The sequence below is a fragment of the Montipora foliosa genome, chromosome 2 (assembly GCF_036669935.1).
Source record: "Montipora foliosa isolate CH-2021 chromosome 2, ASM3666993v2, whole genome shotgun sequence".
NCBI lineage: Eukaryota > Metazoa > Cnidaria > Anthozoa > Scleractinia > Acroporidae > Montipora > Montipora foliosa.
The window spans coordinates 50,387,022-50,414,521 of NC_090870.1; the positions used below are offsets into that span (position 1 = coordinate 50,387,022).

A 27,500-nucleotide genomic window follows, 5' to 3' on the forward strand; every position below is an offset into this window, starting at 1 on the left:
TTTAAACTCCCAGGCCAGGATAAGCCGCGGCTTGAGAAAGCCGTGAACGTAGATTTTGTACCATTTATACGGGGTGTTCGCGTCTTATGTAAGCCGCGGCTTATTTTCTCTCGTCTAAACGGCCCTATTGAGCGTCTTTAGCATAACTTCCTTCAAATAAGTTATCCATCCGGAGAAAATAGTTGTAACTAGAGAATTATGCAATTCTGCAAATAAGCGTGTACTTGGAAAGTGATCTCATTTCAGAATAGTTGTCTTTTTAATGAAGCATTTCAACTACTGCAATATTGTTTGGGGAAACTGTGGAGCAACTTTGCAGGACAAACTGCAGAAACTACAAACAGAGCAGCCCGTGTATTGACCTACTCTAACTATGACGCTGATGTCAACAATTTATTTGAACTCTTAGGATGGAAATCCCTAGTCTCTCAAAGGCAAATTGAAAGAGCAACAATGGTGTTTAAATCCCTACAGGGACTAGCACCTGAGTATCTCTGCTCCAAATTTGTCCATCGCGACTCTGGTTATTGTTTGAGAGACTCTGGGAATAAGGTAAATGTTCCGCAACCTCGCACAAACTACTACAAAAACAGCTTTAGCTATAGTGGGGCAGTTTTGTGGAACAGTTTGCCATTAGAATGAAGGAAAGCAGAGTTCCTCAATCAATTCAAACGACTTTAAAGAGGTTATCTAGGCCATTATTCTAAATACGGCATTCATGGAAAGCAGCTTTTATTTTTTGATATTGAGTAAGATAGTTAATGTAGTTTACATAGTTTTATCTATACTTGGTTTTAATTTTTTAATTGTACATACGTGTTTTAGATTGCTGATGAATTGTACCGTGATTAAATAAAGATTAAATGAAATGAAATGAAATAGGTGGATTCACGTTACGTCATCGCCGCCATGTTGGTGGACGAAAACAAAACATCTCTCACTCGCTCCTTTTGTTCGTTTTAAACACGGAAGAAGTTCTCTTTTGCTTCTATAATTTTTCCCCAAGAATATTTCGACAAATGAGGGAAAATGCTGTTTTTGTTTTACTTCTTGATTGAAACAGATTTTCTTGATACACGCTCATATCTCCTACCAGCCAATCAAAACGCGCGTCTGACAACACATAACCAATCAAAAATTCGTGTGATGTCACAGCCGTGTTTAAATACTCTCATCTAAACACAGCTATTGACTAATGAGAGTGCACGTCCTACCCTAATTATTTTACAAATACTGTGATTTTCAATGATCTGATCCATCTCGGTCTATTTGCTTTTGTAGCTATCGTGTTTTTCTTTGTGTTTTATTGTAGAACTGTCAACTGGTTTAAAACCGATTGTATCTCGAAATTATTTACCGTTAATGCACAAGATGATTGATTTTTTTGAGTAACTTTAGGACAGTGAATAAAGTTCATGATGGTATTTAAGTTCATTTGCCTGAGTGATTGCTGTGCAGCGTTTCCGCACGGTTCTGTGTTGTTTGTGGTGATGATTCCCTTCTTACCTGCGATCAGGGGTTCTTTCGTTCTTTTTCGTGCTATGCTGACGGAAGGAGTCAAAAAAAAGAAAGCGTGCGCAGGATTCTTGTTACATAGAAACATCTTTTAGAAAATTGGAATGAAAAGAGCTTCGTTGAGGAGGAAAAAGGTTGCGTGACTAGCCAGAAGATGTGTGCGTTGCATCCGACATGAGATTATTTGTGGGTATCCTGTGGTGAATCCGAGGCAGATTGGGTGCTAGTAAACACTGTCAATTGTCTGCCATATTGGATAAATTATGTTTTTTGCTGGCGGAAGTTGTCCTCCATCTTCTGTCTCGATTGCGAAGCACTTGACGTGATTTATTCTAAACATTACCGTTGGTGATCCTTAGGAGCCCCAGAGTTAAACGTGAGTGGATTCAAACGAAGGTTTAATGGTGGGCCGATACCGAGAACAAGCGGTTATGCTGGTAGGTTTAATTAAGACGTTTGAAATCGTAGAAATTAGATTGTACAGCTGTGCGTGTTGAAACGCTTTGTCTGTTGAAGCATAAGTTTCTACCCGTGATTTGTACTGTTAAAGAGTCTTAAATCCGGAAGGATCAGTTTCACATATTACGAAACACCATAATACAACAAGCAACGAAATGCAAGAGCTCGCCTTTCCAGTCGTGATCAGCTGATCCGTTTAAGGAAAGTTTTCATTCGCACCCGAAGAGCAACACTGCGATCAGGACTCTTATTTTGAAAAGCTAGTCTGTCAATATGTAAGATTACAAAGGGCACTGTTGCAAGATTTTGTTCCTAGCAACATCTTTGTTCTTTGTTCTTTGTTCTGTACGTATCATGATGTCGAAATTATGGCACGCAAAATGAATTCGATAAATTTCAAGGAAAAACGCACGCGCAAGGCCGATTATCCGGCTTTTATGCCTAAGATTCATATTTCTTTGACCCCCCCCCCCCCCCCCTCCCCCCATCTGTAATTAATCTGTTTCATTAATAGTTGTTGGAGATAAAATAGGTGTGAGTTTAGAAAACTCCTTTTCTGTACATGGAGCAAGATTTTTCTTTTAAGCTAAAAAGGCTTAGGTGGCTGTTTGTTTCAGGGATAGCTCATGGAAAATTGAACATCGTCTGTATTTAGTTCAAAATTAACCCATTGTCTCCCAGGGGTTCCCCATTGAGCAGTGAGTCTGAGCGGTTTAGGCCGGTTTGGACGTCAAAGGGTTAATTAATGGGGACATAGTTTTTCAGTGAGTGATTAGTTAACCCATTGACTCCCACGGGTTCCCCATTGACGAGTAAAATCGTCTGGCGTTAGACAGTCAGAGTAAAATAGAAAGTCTGGCTGGTTTAGGCCGGTTTGGATGCCAAAGGGTTAATTAATGTTCCTATGAGAATCCTCAACATCTCAGCTTTGTTTTATTGTGCCTCTGTTTGGAAGTGATTCAATGTGAGGTGAATTTGTGGACAAGAATATTATTGGTTAAGTACTGGAATAAGGTCCTTCTTCCTAAATATCTTGCAAGATCCTGTAAGGATGTTCTCCTGGAGAAACAGCACTTTTTCAGTGTTGCTTGTCATAACATGAATATTTTGGGCTCATGACATTAAGGTACCTTTTGGCAGAGAACTGTCTTCCAAACAGCTTCTCTTTTTTTGTCTTTATGCAAATCTTTCTATAAGAACATTGAGGCCAAGGTAAACCGAAATCTTAAGAATATGCAAAGAACATACCCTGGCTCAGATTCAGTTTAAAATATCGTTGGTTATTCCATTGCATTTATCAACAAAGATCATAGGAAAGGGAAGGAACTTTATTTAAGGACGTTTGTGCAAAAATTTTCCCACATTAAACTTTGTTTCATTTCTCACCTGAAGTTAGGTCATACATTGTAAATTACTTATTCCAAAAATGAAAAAAAATTGGGGGGGGGGGGGAGGGGGTCACAGACTTTGTTTTGGAGTAAAAGGCAAGGGAAAAATGCCCTAATTTCGATAGATAGGTCATCATAACGAGATGTAGCCTCATCTACTCATCCGTCGAAAATCATAAAAATAAAATGTTAGAGTGAAGGTTTTTGTGCATAGAAATAATAGGAGTGGGTTTTTTAGATAATTGCATGCCACTGGGGATGTCGTAAACAGTAGAGTTAATCCTCAAAGAGCGTTTTTGCAAGCGCTACCTGTTGTAACCACTTCCGGAACTCAGGACACAAGGAAAGAAAAATTAGTTAAAAGGATAACTTCTTACATTGTGATTTTTTTCATTTCATCATATTTTGTAGATTGTAAGAAGAGCAAGTGATTCATGTCTTAAAAAATAGGGATCACCAATGATCTAAACAAGTAAAATCGATGTGATGTTGCGAAGCTCTCGGAAAATTTAGTTTGTCACAATTTTGCATGACCTGCTGGGGAAGGATTGGAACCCAAGACAGGATCAATCGATGAAAGGTTTTTGTAAAAAAAAACTTTCTCGAACATAGCAACAAAGTTTCAAGCAGGCATTATCTTTATTTGGTTAGTGTTTTGTATCATATCTCTCGGTTGCCGTCTTTCTCATCTTCTGGAGTGTGGTTTTTGTGAAATATAGTCTCTGGCTGTTTCCTCATTATAAGTTCGCACTATTGAAGTATATTAGGAAGAGAAGATAATTCTGCACTATTTTCATGAAAGTAAAGGAAAAGAACTTCAAAAACGTGCATTCATTTTGATCTAAGAAGTTCGTAACGTAATAAAAACAGTTTAAAAAACTAACCCCATTAACCCTTTGACGCCCAAACTGGCCTAAACTGTCTAATGCCAGACGATTTTACTCGTCAATGGGGAACCCCTGGGAGTCAGTGGGTTAAATTTACACAACATTGCTGACAAAGACTATTAAACCCTCCTCGAGTTTTCAAAACTTTCAACCACCACTCGATTAGCGACCTTTTCCAGCCTCCTGGTCCTTTCTCTTTAACGTTTCCTGATGAAATATTTTGGAAATAAATGTGCCATTCTTTAGCCGACCTGAAAATTATTTCTCGGCGTTTTTTCTTAACTAATGCTTGAAGTGATGTACAGTCGCATTACCTGCGCAGCAAAAGTTGCGCACAAACAATTAACGCGAACGTCCTTAAGTGTCTAGTCATTCTAGCGCTGGAGCACTACTTGGGGACACTAAACTGAAATTAACAAATATGGCAAATCAAGTCAAATGTTGGTTTTTGAGGAAAGGGGAAACCGGCGTACCCGGAGAAGAGCTCTCAGTCCAGAGTAGAGAACAAACAAACTCAACCCACATATGACGCCGAGTCTGGGAATCGAACCAGGACAACATTGGTGGGAGGCGAGTACTCTCATCACTACGCAATCCCTGCGCCTTGGTGTTAGTGTTCAAAGCAACATGTAGCAGAAGTTCCATTTGGTTGTACTGATTTCTGTGTGTGGTCCTGTTAGTTCTGGTGAGAGATTGTATTGTATTAAGTAAATAAATAAAGAAATTAATATTTAAAAAAGAAAAAAAACAAAAAGCCATTTTTTTAAATATACCTGTATGCAATTCCCATGTAGTGATCTTGATCCGAACTTTATATCAGTTTGTCCTAATGTAAAGAATATTAATGCTGCTTTTGCCCTCTAATTAAATTTGTGTCAGATTTTGTTCATTTGGCTTTTTTAATTAGTAGCATAGTAATTTACTGGGACATGGCATTTTCGAGGCACCAGTGTAAGCGCATTTGAATAATGTGACAAGAAAGTACAAATGTAATTGCTAGTACAGTGTCAAACAGTGATGCTTCTTGGTAGGTTTTCTGTGTCAGTCTTTGTTGTTTCACATGAATTATTGAAGTTACAAGTATCCTTAAGAACATTTTCAGGTTAAAAAAATAAAACAAAAAATAAGCTCAAGAATCAGTAGTTTAATATTTAAGAAAGAATTGTTTATCTTGTAAGTGATCCTAGAACATTCAGATTATGACACAACAAAACTCAGATTGCTAATTAAGGTGATAAATTGTATTGAGACATGATGCTTCTTGGTAGGTTCTCTGTGTCAGTCTTTGTTGTTTTACATGAATTGTTGAAGTTACAAGTATCCTTAAGAACATTTTCAGGCTAAAGAAATAAAACAAAAAATAATCTCAAGAATCAGTAACTAGTTGTATTTCAAAACGAATTGTTTATCTTGTAACTGATCCTAGAACATTCAGATTATGACGTAACAAAACTCAGATTGCTAATTAAGGTGATAAATTTTATTGAGACATATAAATTAAATATACTTCTATTAGATGTGAATATTGTGCAGTTTGAACATGGGTTCTTTGAGCTCTAGATTAAGTCTTATCTGATCCAAAGGATTAATAGTGTCTAACTTGATTGATGATCATCATTTTAAAAAATTAATTAATTTTATTTGTGTATCCATTATGCCTTTCATGAACATGTGCGGTTGTTGTTAAAGCGTAACTATGACAACTAAACCCATCATTTATAAATACTAAGTAAAATTTCTGAGATGTAATTTTTGTTGTAGTTGCTGAGGTAAGTGAAAATCCCCCAACAAACACATCCATTTCACAATTCCAAAAGAGTAGAAGAGGTCAGCAATTAAATATACTAGCAACATGAAGTTGACCCAAAAGGTGTGTGAAAAAATGGGCTGGTCAAATTATCACCAAGTAATATTAAGCAAATGCTACAATATTGTGTCACTTACTAAGATAACATCAATATTGGCTGAAACTTAGTTTGATGTTGTATAGGGCTGATAGCGTACATGTAGAAGTTTGAAAACTTATGTATGCAGTTGTCAAATTTGCGTTGTCATTTTCAATGTATCCATTCTAACGACACTTAAGCTCTTTTAGGCTCTAAAGCAGTGTTGAATCAGCAAGAATGAGGTAAAACTTATCACTAAAATTTATGTGTAAATTGGAGCATTGTGGTGAATGTGAATGTTTTTTTACTTCTCATCAGAAACAGCAACACTGGAACATTCTATTTGGCATTGAGAGTTTGATAACAACGGACAATATTCATTGCGCAGTTAAATAATTTCGTTACTATTTAAGGGTATTTTTCATCGTGTAGTTTAGTTAATTAAAGGATCACATAATTGGGAATTTAAGAGATGTCTATTTAAAGACGTCTTTTAAAGTACTTTTTTATCACTTCAGAAGGCACATCTCTGGTTTGACTTTAGTTTGGATCACGTTTTACTGGGTATGCTGTTGTTAGTTAAAGTGACGATTAAGTCCATCATTAATTTTTAAATTGCAACATAATTCCAAGTTAAAAACTGGTGAGTTCGAACGTCCAACTGATTGCTTTGAAACTGTCTGAGTTCAACTCTAAAACGTGCAAAATTTGGCGTGCTCAGAATGAAAAAATCAGCTTACCAGGTTTCACAAATCCAAAAGTTAGCTGCAAAGTTTGGATCTCTCATGTAGAAGAGTTTGTTTTGCAATGTAAATTCCCATACAGTTTTTATTAGGCTTAAGGTGCCTTTGAAAAGCTACTTTATGCTAGTTCTCGTTGAATGAAAAAAAATCAACTGTAGTCATAGTAGTGTTGAAAGTTTGAAAATCAATAGATTAAGCATGTGTGACGAGAAAGCTTGATAGCCTGTCTGATGCAGCGCATCTGCTGGGCGATGAGTTCGAATTGCAACTGTTTAAGCTGCTTAACTTACTGTGTACTTTCACTTCATGTTGACAGGACGTCCGCTGACTGCTCTTTTCCTTCCTGATTTCAAGCCGAAGGGGACTAGGTAGGAATCTGTAAATTATGGGATTAGCAACTATTGATCCACAAAGTCAGAAAGACTACAGGCGCCCCAAGTGGACAAGGCGAGTTTGCAATGCATTAAGAGAGTTCAATAGTGAGAAGAGTTAAAAACTAAGTTAAGTTGAAAAAAATGTCTTCTTCTTGCAATTTTTAACTTTCCTTACGTCAAATGTGTTGTTCACTCCAGATACATGTTAGTTATTTTAAGAGTCGCAAAGAACAAGAAAATCTGAGAAAAGTTCAGCTGTTTAGCAATCTTTTCATCCGTGACTGAAGGTGAGCAACTACCAAAGGCATTACGCGAGCCAATAATTTCGAATGAACTAATCAGGGCAGCAGATTTGGCTCGCGTAATGCCTTTGATAGGCGCTCACCTTCAGTCACGGATGAAAAGATTGCTAAACAGCTGACCTTTCCTCACATTTTCTTGTTCTTCGCGACTCTTATGAGCGCTAAATAACATGTATGTGGAGCGAATATCATTGGGCTATAAGGAAATGGAAATTTTATCGGGACTGAGGACTTTCGCTTGTGAAGGGAGATGAAGTTGTGGAGTGATGTTCGGCTCCGGAATTGACGAGTGTGCATGCAGCTTCTGCTTCGCTTAAGAGGGTATAAACGAGTACTGATTTCACGATATCGACAAAACGGCCTTAAAATGGCTTTTGAATCGAAACAAAACAGAAGTGAACAACACATTTGAGGTAAGGAAAGTTTATTGCAAGAAGAAGACATTTTTTCCATCTTAAGTTAGTTTTTAACTCTTTTCACTAATGCATGGCAAACTCGCCTTGTGAACCTGAGGTGCCTGTGTGTGGATCAATAGTTGTTAATCCCATAATAGACCAATCTCGATATATTAAAATTCAGTCCGAAACAAAAGGCATCGTCTCGAGGCTCTGGGGAATAAACTCATACAAATCCTTATATTTATTCCCCAGAGCCTCGAGATGATGCCTTTTGTTTCGGACTGAATTTTAATATATCGAAATTGGTCTATTTGCAGACTCTAACTTGTCCCCCTCGGCTTGAAATCAGACAATAGGGAAGATATCGTTGACGTTACCTATTGTGCCAACCAGAGCTTCATTGGCTGTCGAAACTAAGGGTCTTTTGATCCTGTGGTTGGCACATTTGAATAACAGAAGCTTTTCGCTGACGCTTTTCTCTTTGTCTTTTCTTTCCTCCCTTGGGTGGAAGGGCAAAGGCTGTTCCTTCGGAGTATTTCGCAGGTGGGCTACTTCGGCACAGGTGCAGGTTCTCTGCATTACAACGACATGAAATCACCAAATTCGAGGTTTTGACGGTAGCGTAAGCATGCAATTGTAAACCTTTTCTTCTCTATTTTTACTCTGACATCCAATGTATATTTAGGATACTTCGCCTGCGTTTTACAACGAGAGAGAGATAAGCAATCTCGAAAGACTCAAGATAGTGCAGAGTTACTTGTTTTTGCCGACGTCGGCGTCGTTAACTCCCTAACACAGAGCCGACGGCAAGCGGCAGAGAAGATTTGTTCAAATGCTAAAGTACCGACAAAGTTACCGAGACAAACCAACTTTTGATACTATGCAAGCGACAAAGAAACGCCGAAGACCTTTAAGGTGGCTGAACACAGTTTTTGATACCTATGTTTCATTTACCATTTTCTCTAAAACCCTTGATCCTTTGGTCCCCAAAAATGGTAGCAAGCAATTTAACAACACGGACGTCGGTTTTTTGATAGCTAAGCTGACGTATATGCCATTGCCATGGCAACATGAATAAATATGAGCAGGCCTTTAAAATCGGTTTTGTTTATTTGCAGAAAATCTGGTCGTTAGATTTTCTTTATAATTTGCATGCATCAAGATTGTAACGATGCTCACAAGTTAACACTATTTTAATAATATAAATAAGTTGACAGAGAGATCTTTAATTATCCCTTGTTGAAGGTTCCCTGAAATGTCTAGAATTTCCTCTGTTAAAGTTCAATTTTTTTTTCAATGCTCCAGTTACTTATTTCTTAAAGTATTTTCGTGCCAGATTTCGTTAAATTCTAACGAGTGGTTCTCGAGAAATAGGCATATTTCCGAGAAAGCTATTCCGCATTTAATCGCAAATTTTAACTTACTACGCATGCGCTGCATTTGGCTGGGTTCTTTTTCGATGACAAAGAGAAATCTGCAAATTGCGGAGTTCTTTGCATCGTTACCTTTTCTAACATACATTTCTCATAGAAGACTACAAACCATCAAAATACTTTCTTCAATTATGAGGGAAAATAGTACAGATAGCGGAAGCATTGAGCATTGCTGTATTAAAGCCATGTTAATTTTTTTTTTTTTTTTGCAATCCCTGCGCGCGCGCTGCATTACGTTAGCGAGAGGGCGCGAAAACTGTTTTCGGCCACCTTTACCCGAGATAAACCGATTTCTCTCGGAAGAGGATGTTGCGCTTTTCAAAGCCGAAACTTTCCGAGCGTATTTCGGGTGTCATTGATTTTTAAATGTCTCCGTATCTTCAAAAGAGAAAGAGGACTGCAAGACATAAACGTTTTTTAATTATTATTATTATTTTTTTTCCGTGTGAAAGTTAGCTTTTAGGATAAGCAGGTCGGAATCTCATAATTTGCTCTTTCGAAACCTTTTTAAGACTACTGTTTCGCTGTTATCGGAAATTATTGACTCAAGTGAAGTACCTTTGTTTGTAAAATGACTGGAAACAATGCCCTTCAATCTGTATCGCACCAGCACTGGACTGCTCTTCGGCGCCACTTTGAATTCTCTCTTTGTATTTTATAGCACTTGGGCTCTATGTAGATGCATAATATCCTCTCTGTGGAAACTATTTTATCCAGTTGCCAAGAAAATTGAAGTACCTCAACGAATTAAGTCCAGTTGGTGCAGTTGTGCTTTATAAGAAGAAGGGAGGGGAGAGCATCTAGCCGGTTGTCTTGCGGAATTCGTATGTATGTTTCGTGCGCTGTGTGGACCTGGTTTTATCCACTAGCTTCAAATTTTGCCTCATTTTTTTTTTTTACGAAACGTAATCGCGACAGGAAGAAAAGCCGCTTGACAGTCGTCTCCCGACGAAAAAACCTCCGCAGTCTGTTTCCGCCAAGAATCTTTTTTCAACAGGTGTTTTGTCGGCAGGCGGGAAGCCCTTGCACAGACACATCTGGTTTTCTTCTTTTATTTTCCCGTCTCTCTGCATTTGTCTTCCTTTTTTAGATTCCCATCCGCCTTTTCAAGGCGGTGTGTCTATTTTGCGAGACCTCAACTTTAAAGGGCGCTTTGCGCCTGGTCATAATTTGCATTCGACCATTCGATTTACCCAGTACACTGACTGCATTTGTCCAGAGTTCAATTTAGCGGACAACTGAAAGAACGATGTCCCTGCGCCGTATAAAACAGGAGTATGAAATCCAGAAAACGTCGAAGGTAAATTAGATTTGCTTTGTTTCATTTTCATTGATTAATTCAAGATTAAGCCAAAAACATCATCGTGAAATTTCCGGTTGTCTTGCGGAATTCGTTGGATTGTTGTTGACGCCTGGTGAAAACTTTCGAATTTTAAGTTTGCGCCTGTTTCCTTTAGTGGTTTCCAGATATCGGAGATTTGGTAAATTAGATTTCGTTCGTAATAAGCTAAGATAAGGTAAGCACAAAATCTTTTGTCAGGTTAAAAAAACATCAGTGCTTGTTGGATTCTAAGTGTGAGTATTCGCTTTTGGCGTGGCACGACGAGGTTCAATTGGTTTTGTCTTTAAAATAACTATAAACAATACTGAGTTTTGAAACAAGAATAACGTAACTGCTGAGGGCTAATGATGTTCTTAATTTCCCAAATTCGTGGGCAAGCTCAGTTTATGCTTTCTAATCACGTTTGCATAATTAAGGTCTACTTTGTCTTTTTAGATCGTGTTTCTATGTTGCTAATTTTGATAAAGATAGTAGAATTTCAAAGTTCAAGACACGAACGCGTGTATTCGCTTTATTCGAAGATTTTGATTGAAAATATAGTGCATGCTGGCGTTCTTTTGTTAAGTCCAAGTCCTTTATGAGTATTCTGCATGTTTATTTTGAACAAGATGAGAACTTCTTCTCGTCAACTGTGCTAATGGAGCGTGAACGTGGAGCCAACACCATCTCGGGAAAACGGATCGTGTTTATTGCCGAGTCTTTTGTCCAAAACTCAGCGTGCGTTTTTGTTTTTTACGTAGAGAGATGAGCCCATTATTTGTGTTTTTTCGACGAGTATTTTTGTTCCAATCCTGTAGATGACAAAAGTTAGGAATGAACATAGATTGCGTTTTCTTCGTGACTTCCATGTCCCCGCCCGCTTTTTCGACGCGTGCGAAGTGTGCAGTTGTGTTGCATACATTTGAATTGACAACAGTTGCCTTGCTTGTCAATGATCTTGCAGACAGTGATTGCCAAAAAAAAAGAAAAAAAGGAAACAATTATCAGCTATGTCAGTGAATTCCTAAGAGCACTTTCCGTTGGTTTATCCTCAGACAACAGGAAATTCCCTTTTTGTGTAATATTTCGTCTCAAAGATTGGGTTATCGTTCTATCGTTTTAAACATATTCCACTTAAGACCGCAGTCGGCGATGTCAATATAAATTAGTTTTGATGAAATCAAAAGTCGCTTTTTAATTTTACGATTTTCTAACGGTCGCATTTTACCATCTTCCATGTTTTGCCCGTTTTTCTCGCTCGCAAATTTCCTGCAATGCTGTCTCGGTGAAAACTTAATCCTTTGTGAGATTTTGCCGTAGTTTCTTTCAAATTCAAGTTCCTAAATGTTTTTCAGGATAATTCGAAAACCACGAGAAGGTCGGTCCATATATCGTTTATTGTTTTGGAGACGTAATGGTGTTCTTTGGAGGGTTTTAAGTAAAGAATAATGTTGATCTATTTACAGGTAAGAGATCCAAAAAGGGTCATAATCTCTTGAAAATGGCCATGCGATGATATTTATTTTTAAAACATGAATCTTCTCATAAAGTCAAAGAGAATCCAGTGTATTATATATCGGTCAAGTGTGCGAGGTTCTTAATAATTCATGTCTTGTAAAACAAAGAGCGATCTGTTTTTCGTTGCTTAATTCAGTTGTCATTAGCTCTTAAAATTACTTTCGATATTCTTGGATTAGTTTGTAGTTATTCATCCACAGGCTTCCTTGAAAGTGTCTCCATTTGTGCCATCCTTATTCCTTTTTGGCGATATTCAGCCGTTTTTGCATGTTTAGCGATAATGCCTAGTATTTTAGAGTTTTTCTCTTCTTCAAAGCGTAGCGGGATTGTGTTGTAATTAATAATTTATTTGCCGAACCTTTCAAGTATGTAATGATTGTCCAGCTAAATAGACAAAAAGTTCCTTTAAAGACCGTTATTTCCGGAGATGCAGGGTATTACAGCGTAAATGACTCATCTTAAGACTTGAAGTTCGTTTTGAATTTCATAGAACGTTTGTCTCTCTTTTTTTCTTGACTTATTTGGAATCCTAATCCGAGGCAGCAAGTGAAATGTTAGCGGTGACGGTACACGAAATAGTATTCTCACCTTAAACATTGGCAAAAGTTCTCGATTTAAAAACGTTTGCTTTCAGTGTGTTAAACTTTTAAGTTTGCTTGTCGCAACTTAAGTCAGTCTTTTTAGCGTACAAATGAGAGACAAACTGATAAGCTCATAATCTTTCACACCTTCATTCGACGGAAAAGATTCCAGAAATTCGTTGCTTTGTGATCTGGAACTATTAAGAACAGGAAAATGCAAATTTTTGTAAAGAAGGGTTGCTGTTTTTTGTTGCTTGAAAACTGACGGGCATAGTTTCTTTTGCAAGACAATAATAGGACTTCTTAAAACTGACCCATCCGATTTTAAAAGCCCTTTTTTCCCTTTGATTTTCGAGCCCTTAGTGGATAGAATGTTCAGTGGACTTGTGAATTGGACAGAACGTGCTTCAATTGTTTTTCGCTAAATATTTTTTTTTTACCAATCTGTGTTTTCTTTCATTGGATAGGTCTCTTATTTTAAAATTTAAGCAATTTGTATGTTTTGAAGAGAGGCATGTTTCATCTCGATTCTATCGTTAAGTTGCTGTTTTGAAAGTTTTGGTACTCAGTAGATCAAGGAACATCGGTAGATTTTGCCGTATCGAAGAACGGACTCTTGTTTAATTGAAAATATTAAAATGGATTATCGACTGGGTTCAGTGATATGGTAAATTTACTACCGTAAATAAATTTAAAAGCTGACGTTTCGAGCGCTCGAAACGTCATCTACCTGGTCAATTTACCATATCAACGCAGTTAATAAACGTATTTCTGTATTTCTCTTCCCACTGACGCTGTGCCACAGCTTCTTTAGAAACGTAAACCCTTTATCCAATTGAAAATATTGGCCGATGATGTCACAGGAAACACATTGACACTACTTTTTGTTTTGGCATTGTAAAGGCAGTTTTCGTTGAGTCGTGTGATTTTCATGCATGGTCGCAAACAAACCGTGGTGACGCGTAGTACCTGCTCTTAAAAGGGGCAAGATTTTTTTTTCAAGACAAACTGGTCTCAACTCGCTTTTATTAATGTCACTGGTCTAAATACCGATTTACTGGTCAGAGAGTTTTGACGATTTCACAAACAGAGCTAAAGCAGCCTAATTCAGCACACGTTGAAAAGGTCAAAGTGTAGTTTGTTGCAAATTCGAGTTTGTAACACGCAAGGCAAGGTCTTGTGGAAACTGTCCGTCATTTAACTGATATTTGTCCATTTCAAAACAACGTGCGTTGGTCGAACAAAAGATTGCAGCATTTTTTATGTTATATCGATGTCCCAGTGGACATGCGCCACGCCTACCTTTTTCTCTATTGGCCAATCAGGTCGCAAGGTTGCTAATTATTATGTCGTTTTGTATTGGGCCATTTGAAACCTTTCAGGTGCTAGTTTAATATTATTGACTTCGCCGATGGATCGGTAAGGTACAAATCCGCGCTCAAATACCATAACAAATTCGTTTATCGTATTTTAAGGCTCCCTACTAATTGGGTTTTCGCCTCGCTAGATGACCACTGCCTGCGAGGAAAAATCTGCAGCGAATTTCACTCGCGAAGTTGGTGACCAGGCGACGGTGAGGTTCTTGACATTTTGTTGCTTGTGTTGGCTCTCATTACTGCAATATGACCCGGTGTATTTTGTCGCCGTGTGCTCGGAAATCTGTGATCTGGAATATTCCTTGTTTTTTCTTCCTGGACAAAGGAAGACCACTCTCTTATCAAGGATTAAAACGGTCGCGGTGATCCAAACTTTGCATTCTCTGGATTACTTTAAATAATTGTATAAATGCATTTTCTCCTCCTCTGTTTCTGAGAGTGGTGACCATTTTCGCTGCGGTGGTCGTCTCGAGGAAAGTATCTCGCTGTCTGGCCCTGTATTGTAAAACTAGATCAGATGTAGAACTGACTATGCGAAGAGAAAGTCGTTTAAAATCATCGATGCAATTTATAATGTACGTTGTATGTTTTCCAGGCACACGGAGAGCAATGTGCTGGGTGTAAAGGCCGTATTATGGACAGGTACTTGGTGAAAGTAAGCGGAAAGGCCTGGCACACGAGCTGTCTGAAGTGTTGCTTGTGCGGACTGGAACTCGGTAAAGAAGCCACTTGTTATACTAAAGAAGACAAGATTTACTGCAAAACGGACTACGCCAGGTAGAATTTTTTTCATCTCTTAATAGTCTGCCCGTTCAGACTTTTCTGTCGCGGTTAAATAAACCGCGCAGTTTGCGGAAGATTTTGCGAACATTGGTTTGTCAGAAAGAGGGCGTCCATATTTTTGAGCAAGGATCGCTATTCGATGTTTAAATTTACATATTTTTTTGTTAGCGGCGATTATTCGCTTTGGTGTCTTAACCACGTCTGGTAAAGTATGATTTAAGTTTTATTGTTTGTCGTAGCACCAATCTTCTTATGGTTAAAGAGCAATTTGTATTCATCGTTGGACGGTTCACAGTGTCATATTCGGTTTTCTGTTTGGCCGTTGTAATCAATAAGAAAATGAGAAATGAGTTCAGTGACTGTTTGTGTGTTACTGAAAGGACCAGCATTACATGTTTAACGCTGGCAATAAAAGGTTTCGAATTACCATATTACCGTTTTCCTGGCATTTGAATGAGGAAAAAACTCTCTGCGAAATTTTTCGGATCGACAGTCGTCGAGAATGGTCTCCGTTTTAGAAAACAATACATTTTGCTGTTTTGGCTTTTCATATTGACTGTTTGAGGTATGGTTTATAACAATCAAACGTTAGAAATCATTTCCAAGCGTCTAAAGTCAAACTTAATTCGGAAAAGTACTACACGGTCGTTCCAATTAAATCTACCACAACGCTCGACTTTGATAGCTCAACCGTAGTTTCTTGACGTAGGGGCTTTAACTATAGCGGTGTACACAGACGCATGCGTTGAAGTTGGCGAGATCAAGCTAAGACTTTCCCTAAATTTAGTTTTGTGTTTCCTGTAGGAAGAGTTTAAACACGGCGTGCGTTTGGCAGGAACGCGAAATACATAGTGCTCTAATTTATTTTATCGCGTCCAGGAAAATAATGCAAAGTAGTCGTTTCGCGGCCGATGTCGTTTAATTCGTTTTATTGGTTTCGGTAAACCGGCATTTGGCTTGTTCATGGTTTCTTTTGGTGCCTCACTTTTCTTCTGCGTTTGTTTTTTCAACGTCACTTAACAGCTTTTCTTGAGAGGTTGGAGATTACGTTTCGCGATTTCTGGCTTTTAATGCCTGGCTTTGTGATGAAAGGTATAGCGCCCAAAGACACCTGCCTGAGAGGTGTAAGTGTCAACACGGTGAACTCTGTTTAAATGACAGACTTGCAAATTAGTTGTGTCACCTAACCCCTTAGCTCTTAGGAAACGCAATTTGTAATGACAAAAGTGAGCGATTTATTTATGGGAGTTTAGAGAACATATGATATGCCATAAGATGTTTCTTTGACAACTGTGTTGACCATGTTATTATCAATTCAAGGGCGGAGACAGTATTGAAGTGAAATGCGTTGTAAAGGATCTTTTTGTCAATGCGAATTCAAAGCATTCCAATTGTGACTACACGCTCGATTTTGGTTCAATAAAAAATCTTTTAATTGAAATTCTTTTTTTTTTTAATTACTATTTGGTTTTGTGTGCGACCCGTTCGTGCATTGATCTCTTCAAGGTGGTAATTTCAAAGCCCAAAGGCAAAGAAACAATGAAGTAAACAAACGAAAGGGAACAACCGGTTAGCTTTTCGCTAAGTAACGTGAGGTTGAACATTCAGACAATAATAAGTAACCTCTTTCTCTCAGGAATTTATTTATGGATCAAAACGTTCAGGGTTTTCGTTTGAGGCCGGGCGTTTCGTCCGGTGGTTTCCCATTCCATGTCCGGCCAAATATTTGAGGGGTTACCTTATTGGTATTAATTTTCGCGTCGCTTTAATTTCGCGATTTTCGCGATTTAAAAAAAATCGCGAACTTAAAGCGACGCGAAAAAAAATTCCCGCGAAATTTAATGTCGCAAAATTTAATACCCTCCTATACTTCTAGTTTTCTCAATTTAATGAAGAAACACGCCTACGTATAATGTGTGCAATTTATTTATTTCATTTATACTTACTTTTTAAAGAGAATTTGAGTGAACTCCGACCTTTCCTGGGGAACTGATTCTCGGATTCCAGAAATACTTGAAACAGTGTTTCTGGGTATTCTGTTTTTTTTTATTCCTAAGGGGGTGGGGGGGGGGGGGGGGAGCATGCCCTCAGATCCCTCTGCGTAGCTTGCGCTGTCGGCGCTCGCAAGTAAAGTGTCACGTCGGTGCTTTCAGAAATATGGCCGCAAGTGTGAAGAAAACCGTTTAAATACGCAACAAGAAGGAAGCCCGAAGATGAATGCTGGCGTCCTGTCTGAGCAAAACTTAGCTGTTTTATCGCAAAAGCTGAACAATGTCTGCTTACCAAAAATACAATCTTTTACTTTGATATCATCCCACACGGCCCTTATTCCCGCCTCCTTTGGGCATTTTGATCATATCTCTAAGTCCAACACTATAGGTGAATGCCGAAGCCAGGGCCTTTATAGGTTCGTCTGCAGTCATCCTCAGTCTATGTTTTCAGTGTATACTAACTTGTTCTTTATTCTTACTGTTACAGACAATTTGGCACCAAATGCGCACGTTGTGCTCGAAGCATCCACGCGAACGATTGGGTCAGGCGCGCGAAGAGCAGTGTGTACCATCTCGCTTGTTTTGCCTGCGACGCGTGTAAGCGTCAACTGTCCACTGGAGAAGAGTTTGCTCTTAAAGAAGGACACGTACTTTGCAAATTACACTATTTGGAAAGCTTAGAAATGTTCCTACCCGAAAATTCTTCCCAAGAAGGTGAGTGGGTTTGTTTCGTCCACATTTTATTTCAATCTCTCCATGAACAATTTCGCGAACCGTAAGTTTAGTTACAGTCATAAAGCATGCAACTTGCACTTTGCATAGGGAGATTTGATTTTTTTTTTTACTTTTGTATCACAAGAGAAAGTCGGAAAGTGGCTCTCGGTCAATTATCCATAAGTGATGTTATTCACGATCAAGTACATTCATAATTTATATTAATACGAAATTCCTTGGAAGACAGCTGATCAAAACATTTATTAGCTTTAGATATCGGTCGAAAAATATCTAGCCTGCGAACTCAGAAATTGTTCGTTGCTGCGTGGATCGTATTTGAAAGGACCAGATATTTCTTCATGAATTGTGCTTCCATCTACACAACAATTGCGTTTTGAGGGGGCAATTTCAGTAGCGACTTCCTGTTGCGTGGGTTGCAACGCTCTTTGATTGGCTTAAGGATAAATGACGTCACATTTTCATCCAATCAGAAAGGTAGCCCAAACCATTTGTGACTTGGTCGCCTGCGTTTCCCGCGCTTCGTGCTGGTTGCATCCAAGTGCATCATGATTGGGTCATTGGTTGTCTTCGTTTAATTTTGTTTGTCAAATAAATTACTCTGGCTTCGTCTTGTTGCCTCTGATCACCTTTGTGTGAAATTTTTTCTTTTGTTTCTCGGTTGTGCATTATTATTTGACTCTCATCTCGGATTTCTCTTCATCTTTTCTTAGTTGGTCTTTCTTTCTGCACTCAAAGTGACGGAGGGATTGAAGACATGATACAAGGTGACTTAAAATTTTGTTGCGTGATCAATACAACTTGAGACTTCTTTGCTGTGATGGGATAGCAGCGGATCTCAGCAGCATAGTTAATTTACTTTGAAATATCAACGGGGCCATAATCTTCACAGAACTGTTCCCAACTTGATAGCTAACCTTTAATCAGCTCCTCGCGAAATTAAGCTTTAAATAAATCGAAAAAGGGGGAATTTTTGGGATTTGTGCTCTTCAGTCCGTTCGTCATGTTTATGGTTGGTTTTCAGATGCTCTCCATGGTTTGATAGATCTTCGGAAATACATTTTGAATAAAATGCCACTCGTTTTAGTTATGCTGCCATTAGTTATAATTCATAATTCATAATTTCATGACACCCAAAATGCCTGAAAAGTAGAACGAAGCATTGCAATAACCACTTGAAACTGTTGAACAACATAAAACAAATACAGCAAAAGGAAAGAGAATCATGGATGGATACAAGTGGACAAGTTTGAAACGGATTGCATTTGGGTAATCTTGAAATTCGGCCCGACGTTTTTACAAGTTTATTACGAATCGCCTGGATAAAGGTGCTCTTTGCTCAGAATCATAACTGTAATGTAATCAGTAAAAGAATTCCACTTTACCATTTTCGAGTTTTAAACTCGTGAGTAACTAAAGATTTCCCTTAAACATCGTAAAAGTAACGTTGCATAGCCCCTTTAACTATGAATTTGATGGAGCAGTTGTATTGTGTAAATCTGCTTGTAGAACGTGTTGTAGCACAGAGGGGGGGGGGGGGGGGAGGGGAAATCTGAGTGTTTCTTAGAATAGTAGACCACGTGACCTTCCGATCACCAGCAAGGCAAGTTTGGATGCTCTACTTCTAAAATACATGAGAATTATTGAAGTAAAGCCGTTCAATCTCATTCAGGCGACAATCTGCCCTTCTGAGCTTAGACTAAAATTATTTATAGTGCATGAAACGGTGAGCAGTAATGGCCAGATAAATAAATGAAGTGACAGCAAATTTTTGTTTTGTTACCTCAGACGCGGACAGTGAAGACTCGCCCACGAGCGGTGGAATATTAAAATGTCATAAAACCAAACGAGTGCGAACCACGTTCACCGAGGAACAGCTGCAGATTCTTCAAGCGAATTTTAATATCGACTCCAACCCGGACGGGCAAGACCTGGAACGAATCGCCCAATTAACTGGTCTTAGTAAGAGGGTCACGCAGGTGTGGTTTCAAAATTCGCGCGCAAGGCAGAAAAAGTACGGAACGCCGCTGTTTACCGGGAGCCCGCGAACACCTAGCTCTGCTGGGCTTTGATCCGTTAAAAGGTATAGAGGTGAGTCAAAAGACTGGTTCACCTTGACGTAGTCAATGTTAAGTACGCTTAATGGCGGTGGCCCTGGGGCCTAATAACAACTTTGAGTTCGAGGTGATTTCTTGGTTATAAAAGTGAAGTGAGAATTCTCTTCGAACTTTTCCTGTTTGTTCCCCATGGGATGGTGACTCAATAAGTGTGCGATAAAACATAAGTCAGTGTTCAAACGTTTGAACGATATTTCTTATTCGAGTTACTCAAAACCGTAGCATCACTTGTTCACAGGTTATGGCTATGAGTCTTCAAAACTTGCTTTTCTGACCAAGAAAATGACTCGGAGAATAAAATTAAGATACGTCTCCAATATCGTTTTAGAAAAAATTACTACTTTTTAAAAGATGTATTAGGTTGAATTTCAGTTGAAAAGTCCTACCTGGGTTTCTTCGCTGACCCCTTAAAGTACGCTTTTAGGTGAAGCAAGAATTATTCGCAATGTAATACTTAAGAATCACCAGAATATATTAAAATTGCTCGGTGAAGGAAAGAGACCATTTTACAGTTGTAGCTAAGTTTTGATACAAACCTTTGTGCTTGTCGAATGTTAATGTAGACTAATTACAATTACATCAACACAATTTAAATGATAAAAGCAGAGAGGTATGTATCGATACAAGGTCACCTGCAGCCTCGCAACCATTCATAGGCTAGGTCACTGAGCAAACAACATAAAAATTGCGGAAAATCACGTGGACCCGGTTCCTTGAATTGAAAAACATCCGCATTTTGTCTTGGTAGCTTTCAGTTAATTTCGCTTGCTTATTTATGAACAAACACGCTGTTTTTATGTTTTTTTAATCGTACCTATTTCTTGTCATTGCAGATTGTAAGGATTTAAATTAAATTGCCGCCAACACGTATGATAGCCTGCAAGGTACCAAACAAGATTGTCGTGTGCATGCGCAGATCGCACGTCGTGGTCCTTCTGCAACAAAGAGCAATAAGTCCGCTTCAAAATATATGTTGCTTTTAATTCTTACTTTGAGAGAGCATCGACGCTCCAAAAGGCATTGAAACGTTCACTGAGAACTTCTGAAAATCCAAAGATACTTTTAAATTTCGCCTTTATTATCGCCGGTTTCTTTAGTTCGAGATTAGAAGGCCTTGGCTTATGGTGGATTGTAAACTTTCTCGACCTGCTTTGAAGAAAAATCGACTTGGATTTTACTGTGATCACGCAGCAATTTTCATTGGGTAAAAAACAAAATAAAGAATTTTATTCATGACTTCGAAACGGTAGCCTAACATCTTTTGTTTCAAAAATGCCGATCAAAGAGGTCATTCTTGAAACGAAAAAAAAAAAAAAAAAGATTGAGAATCATTTACTTGCCTGCTAAGAAAATGATATGGGTGCTTCTTAAAGCTTTAATGTGAATTCTCATATTTGAAGATCTTATAAAGTTCGAACTACTTTATCGTAGTTCATCTAAAGAGTGTAATTTGTGATGTTAAGTTTTAATAAGATTCTCTTTGCCTGGCCCCTTCTTGTCTCTGGAATTAAAACGGTGATAACAGAGCTTAGCAAACTTACAAGTTCACCAACCAATCTTGCATGCATTCCAGAGTGAGAATTTTAGAAATATTAAATTTGTTACCCTTGGATTATTTAAGGTTCGCTCAATTGTTATAATTTCAACATTCTCTGGTGGTATCGGTTTTGTCTCTCTTCATAGGGTTACGTTCAGATTTAAAATTTGCGAGGGTTTCAGCTCGTTATTGTTTTTTTTTCCGTTGGAGCCACTAGTTTTGTATTTAAAGCGAATTTTGAGACTGTAATGGCGATCTTGGCTGAATGAGGAATCCTTTGTGAAATCTTGTTTCCATCGGTGGGAATCTATCTGCATTCTGCGACCAGTTTTCCTTCAGGACTACTTTCTGACCCTAGTACTTTTGAAGCAAAGTTTTTTCTTAAAAATACAAACGCTTTAGTAAACTCTGATTGTGAAAAACAGGATTTGGCTTCAAAAACATCTATCGCAAAGCTTCTATTTCGCTTTTGTTTCCAAGTTCAGCCAAGCCCTTCCTGGGGAGGTGATGTATGGTAACTTCTTTCTGTCATTTGAATAATAGCTTTGGCGTTTTCTTGACAGAACAGGACTGGTTCATGTTCTCTTGAAAGCAAGACACATAACGTTGTAAAATATTGACATCAAAAAGAGAGTATTTAACGTATCTTATTCAAGAAATGAATGTAAATTATAGACGGTAGCTTTATGTAAAGTGGTGTATGCTGCATCACCTTAGCAGAGGTTAAATTAACGTTTAAAAACCGTGTAACCATTGTGTACACGGTTTACCATTAAAAACGCATGAACTCAAAATATTGAAAACTTGTTGTTGTTGTTGTTGTTGGTTAACGCTATGAAGAATGGAAATCCTGCGTATGGAGAGGAAATGAAACGAAGTCAGGTGTCTGTCATCTCTTGGAAAGTGGAATGGCTCGTGCAATTTGTCGTATACCGCTACAGATTGTGGTTTTTGGGGGGCTTGAAAGGACGTACCACGACTAGTAGTGGGTGTCCAAGGATATTTCCTTCCTTGGCATTTGGATTGTAAGGATTTGTATTTACAGCGGTCTCACCGAGCAAGGCGACTGTAAAGCCTGGAGCCTACAAAACCAATATTGTCCCGGGAGACCAATAGAGCTTTGCTTTACCACGCCAAGCCTCGCAGTGGAAACCATGGGGGTGAGGCTTGGCGTGGTAAAACAAAGCTTTTTTGGCCTCCCGCGACAATATTGCCGCCGTGTGACAAGGGCGAATGTGACGGCATTTTCACAGTTCAAGCGTTTTAGACGAGTTCTTAAAGGGAACCTCCACTCTTACTACAGAACAAGTTTAAACCGAAGAAAATTGTGTTTACAAACAAATTTGTCCGAAATTTGTTTAAAAAACTGTGTTTTTATCAAGAAATGTGAATTTTTAAATCGCTTATTTTCACTTTTACATTTCGCGGGCGCAGCCATCTTGAATATTTGTGATGTGTAACGGGTTGCCCTATTGTTCTGACACAGAGAGCTTTTGTCTAATAACAATAGGGCAACCGTAACACGTCAAAATTTATTCAAGATGGCGGCGCCCGCGAAATTTGAAACTAAAATGGGCGATTCTAGAACTTATTTATTTCGGATACAAACACTTTCTTTGAAAATACTTTAGACAGACTTGACTGTAACAGTTATTTCCTGTGATTTAAAGTTATTTTTTGTTGAAGTGGAGGTTCCCGTTAAAGGAGCCATGTCACGTTATTATAGGGTGTTTCCGCCATCTTGTTCCGGGCTATTTTAGGGTGGTTTGGCGGTTATCAACAGTGCCTCCCACCTCTGTGACCCGGGTTCAACCCTGGCCTCGGGTCGTATGTGAGCTGAGTTTCAGTCGATCTCAATCTGACTCCGAGGGTTTTTCTCCGGGTACTCCGGTTTTCCTCCTTCATCAAAATCGACTCTCAGTCAATTACATCCGGCTGCGGGCGGATACCCTCAATAGGGATAACCTCTGGTATCCTTCCCTTTCATTGAATTAATGAATGAAGTTGGTATTATCATTTTCATAAACTCCTTATGAATGACATTATCCAGAAGGCTGACTTTGCATTAAAATTCGATATCCGAATAAATTCGTTCAGAGAGACATCGGTCGCTCAAGTTTCTTGGACCTCGCTCTGCTGGGATAAAGTGAAAAAGAAAATATATTACCCCGAAACGGCATTTCATAACCTTTTAATTGATATATAGTTTATGGCTGTTGCACCTTACAAAGCGCTACAAAAAAGTTTCGCAAAGGACACCCGTAAAGGTCTACCATAACCTTTAATAGGCTTCCGCGTAATGAACAGAAACATGGGTTGAGTCCCACCCGGGAGCCCATGAGTAGGAGTTTTCCTCTCCCATACAAGCCCTATGAGTCAACCTTTGCGCGTATCTCTCTATTTTTAGAACGCCACTAGCTCTTATTGTCAAACAAAGCCAAAAATAGCAAAAAACAATGCATGCAAAATTATGTAAATGTGAGTATCCTGCTGAAGGATAAGTTCTAAAAACAAAAAGAATACGCGCAAAGGTTGACATGGCAAAGGTTTCTTTTGCATAGGGACGCTCCAGTTCATGGGCTTCTGGGGCTCGTTTCTCGAAAGTCCCGATAACTTTTCGGGCCCGAAAAGCCATTTGTGAAACTGCCAACCGTTTGTTTTGGAAAGGTAAGCGCTTTCCGAGCCAATGACCCAACACGCCGGTGCTTATACCCGGTTTCCGTAGCATTAAGCGACTAGGAGCATTTTTAACTCCCCCCTGGATGGGATGCTAGTCCATCGCAGGGTTACCCCCAGCATTACGCCGGTACCCATTTATACACCTGGGTGAAGAGAGGCACCATGGGAGTAAAGTGTCTTGCCCAAGAACACAAGACACCGATCTTTTAACATGTTTTCAAGGTAACAAAAAGAAAAGTTACTGTGAAGTTTGACGTCTTAAATCCTCTCCGTTCTTGAGACACAAAAGGAATTGTGACACCCGAATAGAAAATGGCCCGTAAAGTTTCGGGACTTTCGAGAAACGGGTCTCCGGTCCCCATACTACAAATAATTTGATTCAATATACTGAGCGGGGCGGGATGCGTCTCGCGTGGACGCAGCCCACCCAACAAAGAATGGTATAAACATGGCGGATTGCCTGGACAATAACGACTGTCGAGTATCGGCTCTGAACGCTCATCCTGTGGGAAGCAGGGAGGTAATATTTTAATGATACTGTGAAAAAATTCGACATAAGTGTTTGTTATGATCCAACTTCTCAGCTTAGATTGAAAATACTGTGTTATCATCGATCGATAATAAGCTTACTAGTCAGCTGCAATCATGTGTAAGTTGATGTGGGGGTATTTTGCCGAACACCAGCGAAGTTAAGTGTCAGCTAGTGTTAACCGATTTCATCTCTGGTGAAAGTAATTTTGGGTAAACTCTTGAACACCCCGCCACTAATTTAAGCTTTAAATAGATGTGCCTCGTTTTTTCAAACAATGCCGCTTTAATACAACTATAGCGGCGGGGTATATGGGTGCGGTTTGCATCCAATCTCTAGAGACGCCGATTTAACAATGCTTAAATGTACAATTGCTGGTGGATGAACAAAAGGAGCTTTTAAATGAGTGATCTTTGGCTTTCGTCCACCAACATGGCGACGTCATTTATAGTGGTTCTAATTTTGTTACCTACACAAATTTTTCACTTGATGTACTTATCATTGATAATACACCGTTTCAGTTCCTTCATGAGGTCAGACTTACCCTGATCCCGGAGGTTTTTCTTGCGCTGCGAGAGAGCCACAAAGATGAGTAGCGAAGCGGCAAGAAGAGAAAAACCTCTGGTTACCTGGGACTTGAATCTCACTTTCATGCAGACGCCAGGGTCAGGATCTGACCCTCAGGCACGGATTGGTTGATATTTTTACAAACACGCACCATTAGTTTCTGTTTAGACTGGTACACCACTGTGTGTGCCATGATCAAATCATCATCTCCTTACATTTCCAACGACACCAAACTATGCAACTCCCTTTTCATTGTTCTCTCCCCGCTTCAACGTCAGTTATAGCCTTATGCTAAAGCTGCTCGGTTTGTAAACGACCAATCCTCTACTGGAGGCCCTGGAAACATTGAATTCTGTGCGCAATTACGTTATACTTAACAGCAGGGGCAGCTGTAGTGTCAACTATTAACTAGTAGTAGTGTAGCTTGGGTTTACCAGCCGCCTTCTCCCCTAAAGAAAAAATTGGAAGAGGCTCCCTTAACGCAGAAAAAAAAGTTAAGGGGTGGCATAATGAGTTTTTAATAATTATTTAAGAGTGTATGAGACTATTGTTTGGAGCTCATGTGAGTACTTGAATATCTGATTGAAAAGTGTCCCGAGCACAAATTGTTGATGAATTTTAGGTTTCAGAATACCTAGCCACTATTGTTTCTTATTAAAGTGGCATTGTGTGAAGCAAATTTAAGCTGCCTGGTATTTTTGTGTTCAGCGTTCAGCTGAATTTGAGCAACTTCAGAATAACCTGCCGCTGCATTTTGTGTAAGCCTCTGTCATCACTAATAATACAATATATTAAATTTATTATACATATAATTATTATATACATGTACAGTGTATATAATATACATGGAAAAAGTGTTGAAATTTTCTTCATACTCAATGCAATAATTGCCTTATGTTTCTTATAATTATTATACATATAAATAGCCCTGTTGATTCCTCCCATTTCAATTCCTTTTGCAGATTACCTTGTACAGAGACGACCAACCTCTTTTTAAGGCAGAATGCGGTATAACGCTGGGACTACTGAAGCTCATTTATTCATCAGATGATAGTTTTCACGGAATTCTACTTGGTGTAAAGGGACGCCTATTAAACGAATCAGTGCCTTGTGTAGTGACATTCGACAGCACTGCACTCACTCAGCTGGAATATGATTTGATTGTTCAAGGTAATTTTTAGGAAAGTCTTGTTTATTTTGATAATGATCCATTGTAATCAAATGTGTCTTCGTTAATAAGGAAATGACATATTGAAATGACCAAAGGAAAAAAAAATCACTTCATTCACCCTCTATATGCTGAAAACTTGCCATCTCAATATCACCGCGAATATGTCATTACTAGGTATTTCAGTCATCCAATTCAGTACGCAGGACAGTAGTCACATGAGTATAGTTTAATGGTTAAAACCCTGGCCAAACAGTGCTTGATGGTGATAATAGTTAAAATGAGCGCTATCATTTTGACCACCAACTATAAAGGACTATTATCAACTATCATGAAAAATGATCATTCTCTTTGAATTTGCTCAAAATTCTCGTGATAGTCAGTGATACCCTTTTCCATTTGACCACATCATTGCACCATAGTCAAGGATAGTTTTATGGTTAGTTGTCTCTGCCCAAAATCGATGGGTGCAGGTAAATGAAAAAGTGGCTGCTCCGTCCAGATTAAATGCTGCAGAACAAAATCGCATGCTTATTGAAAGTGATAAGGAATTCACCTTTATCACTCGGCGGCCATCTTGGAGTTCGTGGGGAATAAAGGCTTTGTCTTTGCATTGTCTTTGCCCGTCCAGCCTCACACTGAATGAGTGATATGGGCCAATTAAAATAACAAAAGTCAACTGAAACAAAGACCTCGAAAATGATGAAAATCTTGACTTTGACTTTGTAAGGAAGAAGACAGACATCAGGAAAAGAAGTGTTGCACTCAAGCTTCATCTTTCATTATATCCAACAATTCCAGGGCAACTAAACAGGCTGCGACCCTCGTTCACCTTGAAAAGTTCATACTAGTACTGTGTTTGTAACTTTTCATGATGCCATTTTCAGAGAGACTCACACAAGCATCACACGAGCTTGTGTGCACATTTTCTGGTGAACTATCGTTGACTATCATTAACTATCATGCGCTGTTTGACCAGGGCTTAAGATCCTGTGAGTTTCCCTGTGGTTCAGTTGCAGAGCGCGCATATGAGCTAGTAACCAGAAACGCATATTGTAGGTTTGACTCCTTTTCACAGACATTCAGATTTTGTTCTTAGCCTAAGGATACCCATATCATAACTGAAAAAAAATCATTATTGCAGTGTTTCATAAGGCTAAGAGTTCACCATCTCACTTGATATCAATAATTTGTAAAGAACATTGCAATCCTGTTT

At 38.8% G+C, this 27,500-nt stretch overlaps 2 protein-coding genes across 5 annotated transcripts in view; both read left to right on the forward strand.

Moving 5' to 3' along the window:
- The first annotated feature begins 1,745 nt into the window (after positions 1-1,745).
- Positions 1,746-22,138, forward strand: LOC137993467 (LIM/homeobox protein Awh-like). 3 transcript variants are annotated; one of them, XM_068839334.1, is made up of 7 exons: positions 1,746-1,952; positions 14,313-14,378; positions 14,777-14,958; positions 17,443-17,669; positions 18,401-18,454; positions 19,476-19,770; positions 20,638-22,138. In XM_068839334.1, the coding sequence occupies exons 1-6, from the start codon at positions 1,917-1,919 to the stop codon at positions 19,757-19,759; spliced, it is 849 nt and encodes a 282-aa protein (XP_068695435.1). In that variant the 5' UTR covers positions 1,746-1,916; the 3' UTR covers positions 19,760-19,770; positions 20,638-22,138. The 3 variants fall into 3 exon arrangements, with proteins under 3 accessions (XP_068695435.1, XP_068695434.1, XP_068695437.1); XM_068839333.1 differs by having other exon boundaries at positions 1,747-1,952; positions 19,476-19,778; XM_068839336.1 differs by lacking the exon at positions 14,313-14,378 and having other exon boundaries at positions 1,749-1,952; positions 19,476-19,778.
- Positions 22,139-24,442: 2,304 nt separating this feature from the next.
- The window catches only part of LOC137990919 (zinc finger protein 571-like), a 12,765-nt gene continuing 9,707 nt past the window's right edge, over positions 24,443-27,500 (forward strand). The window contains exons 1-2 of one of the 2 annotated variants that reach the window (XM_068836037.1): positions 24,443-24,540; positions 26,079-26,286. In XM_068836037.1, the coding sequence (XP_068692138.1) occupies positions 24,469-24,540; positions 26,079-26,286 (280 nt within the window). In that variant the 5' untranslated portion in view covers positions 24,443-24,468. The remainder of the gene's footprint in view (positions 24,541-26,078; positions 26,287-27,500) is intronic. The other variant, XM_068836038.1, reaches the window with a different exon arrangement.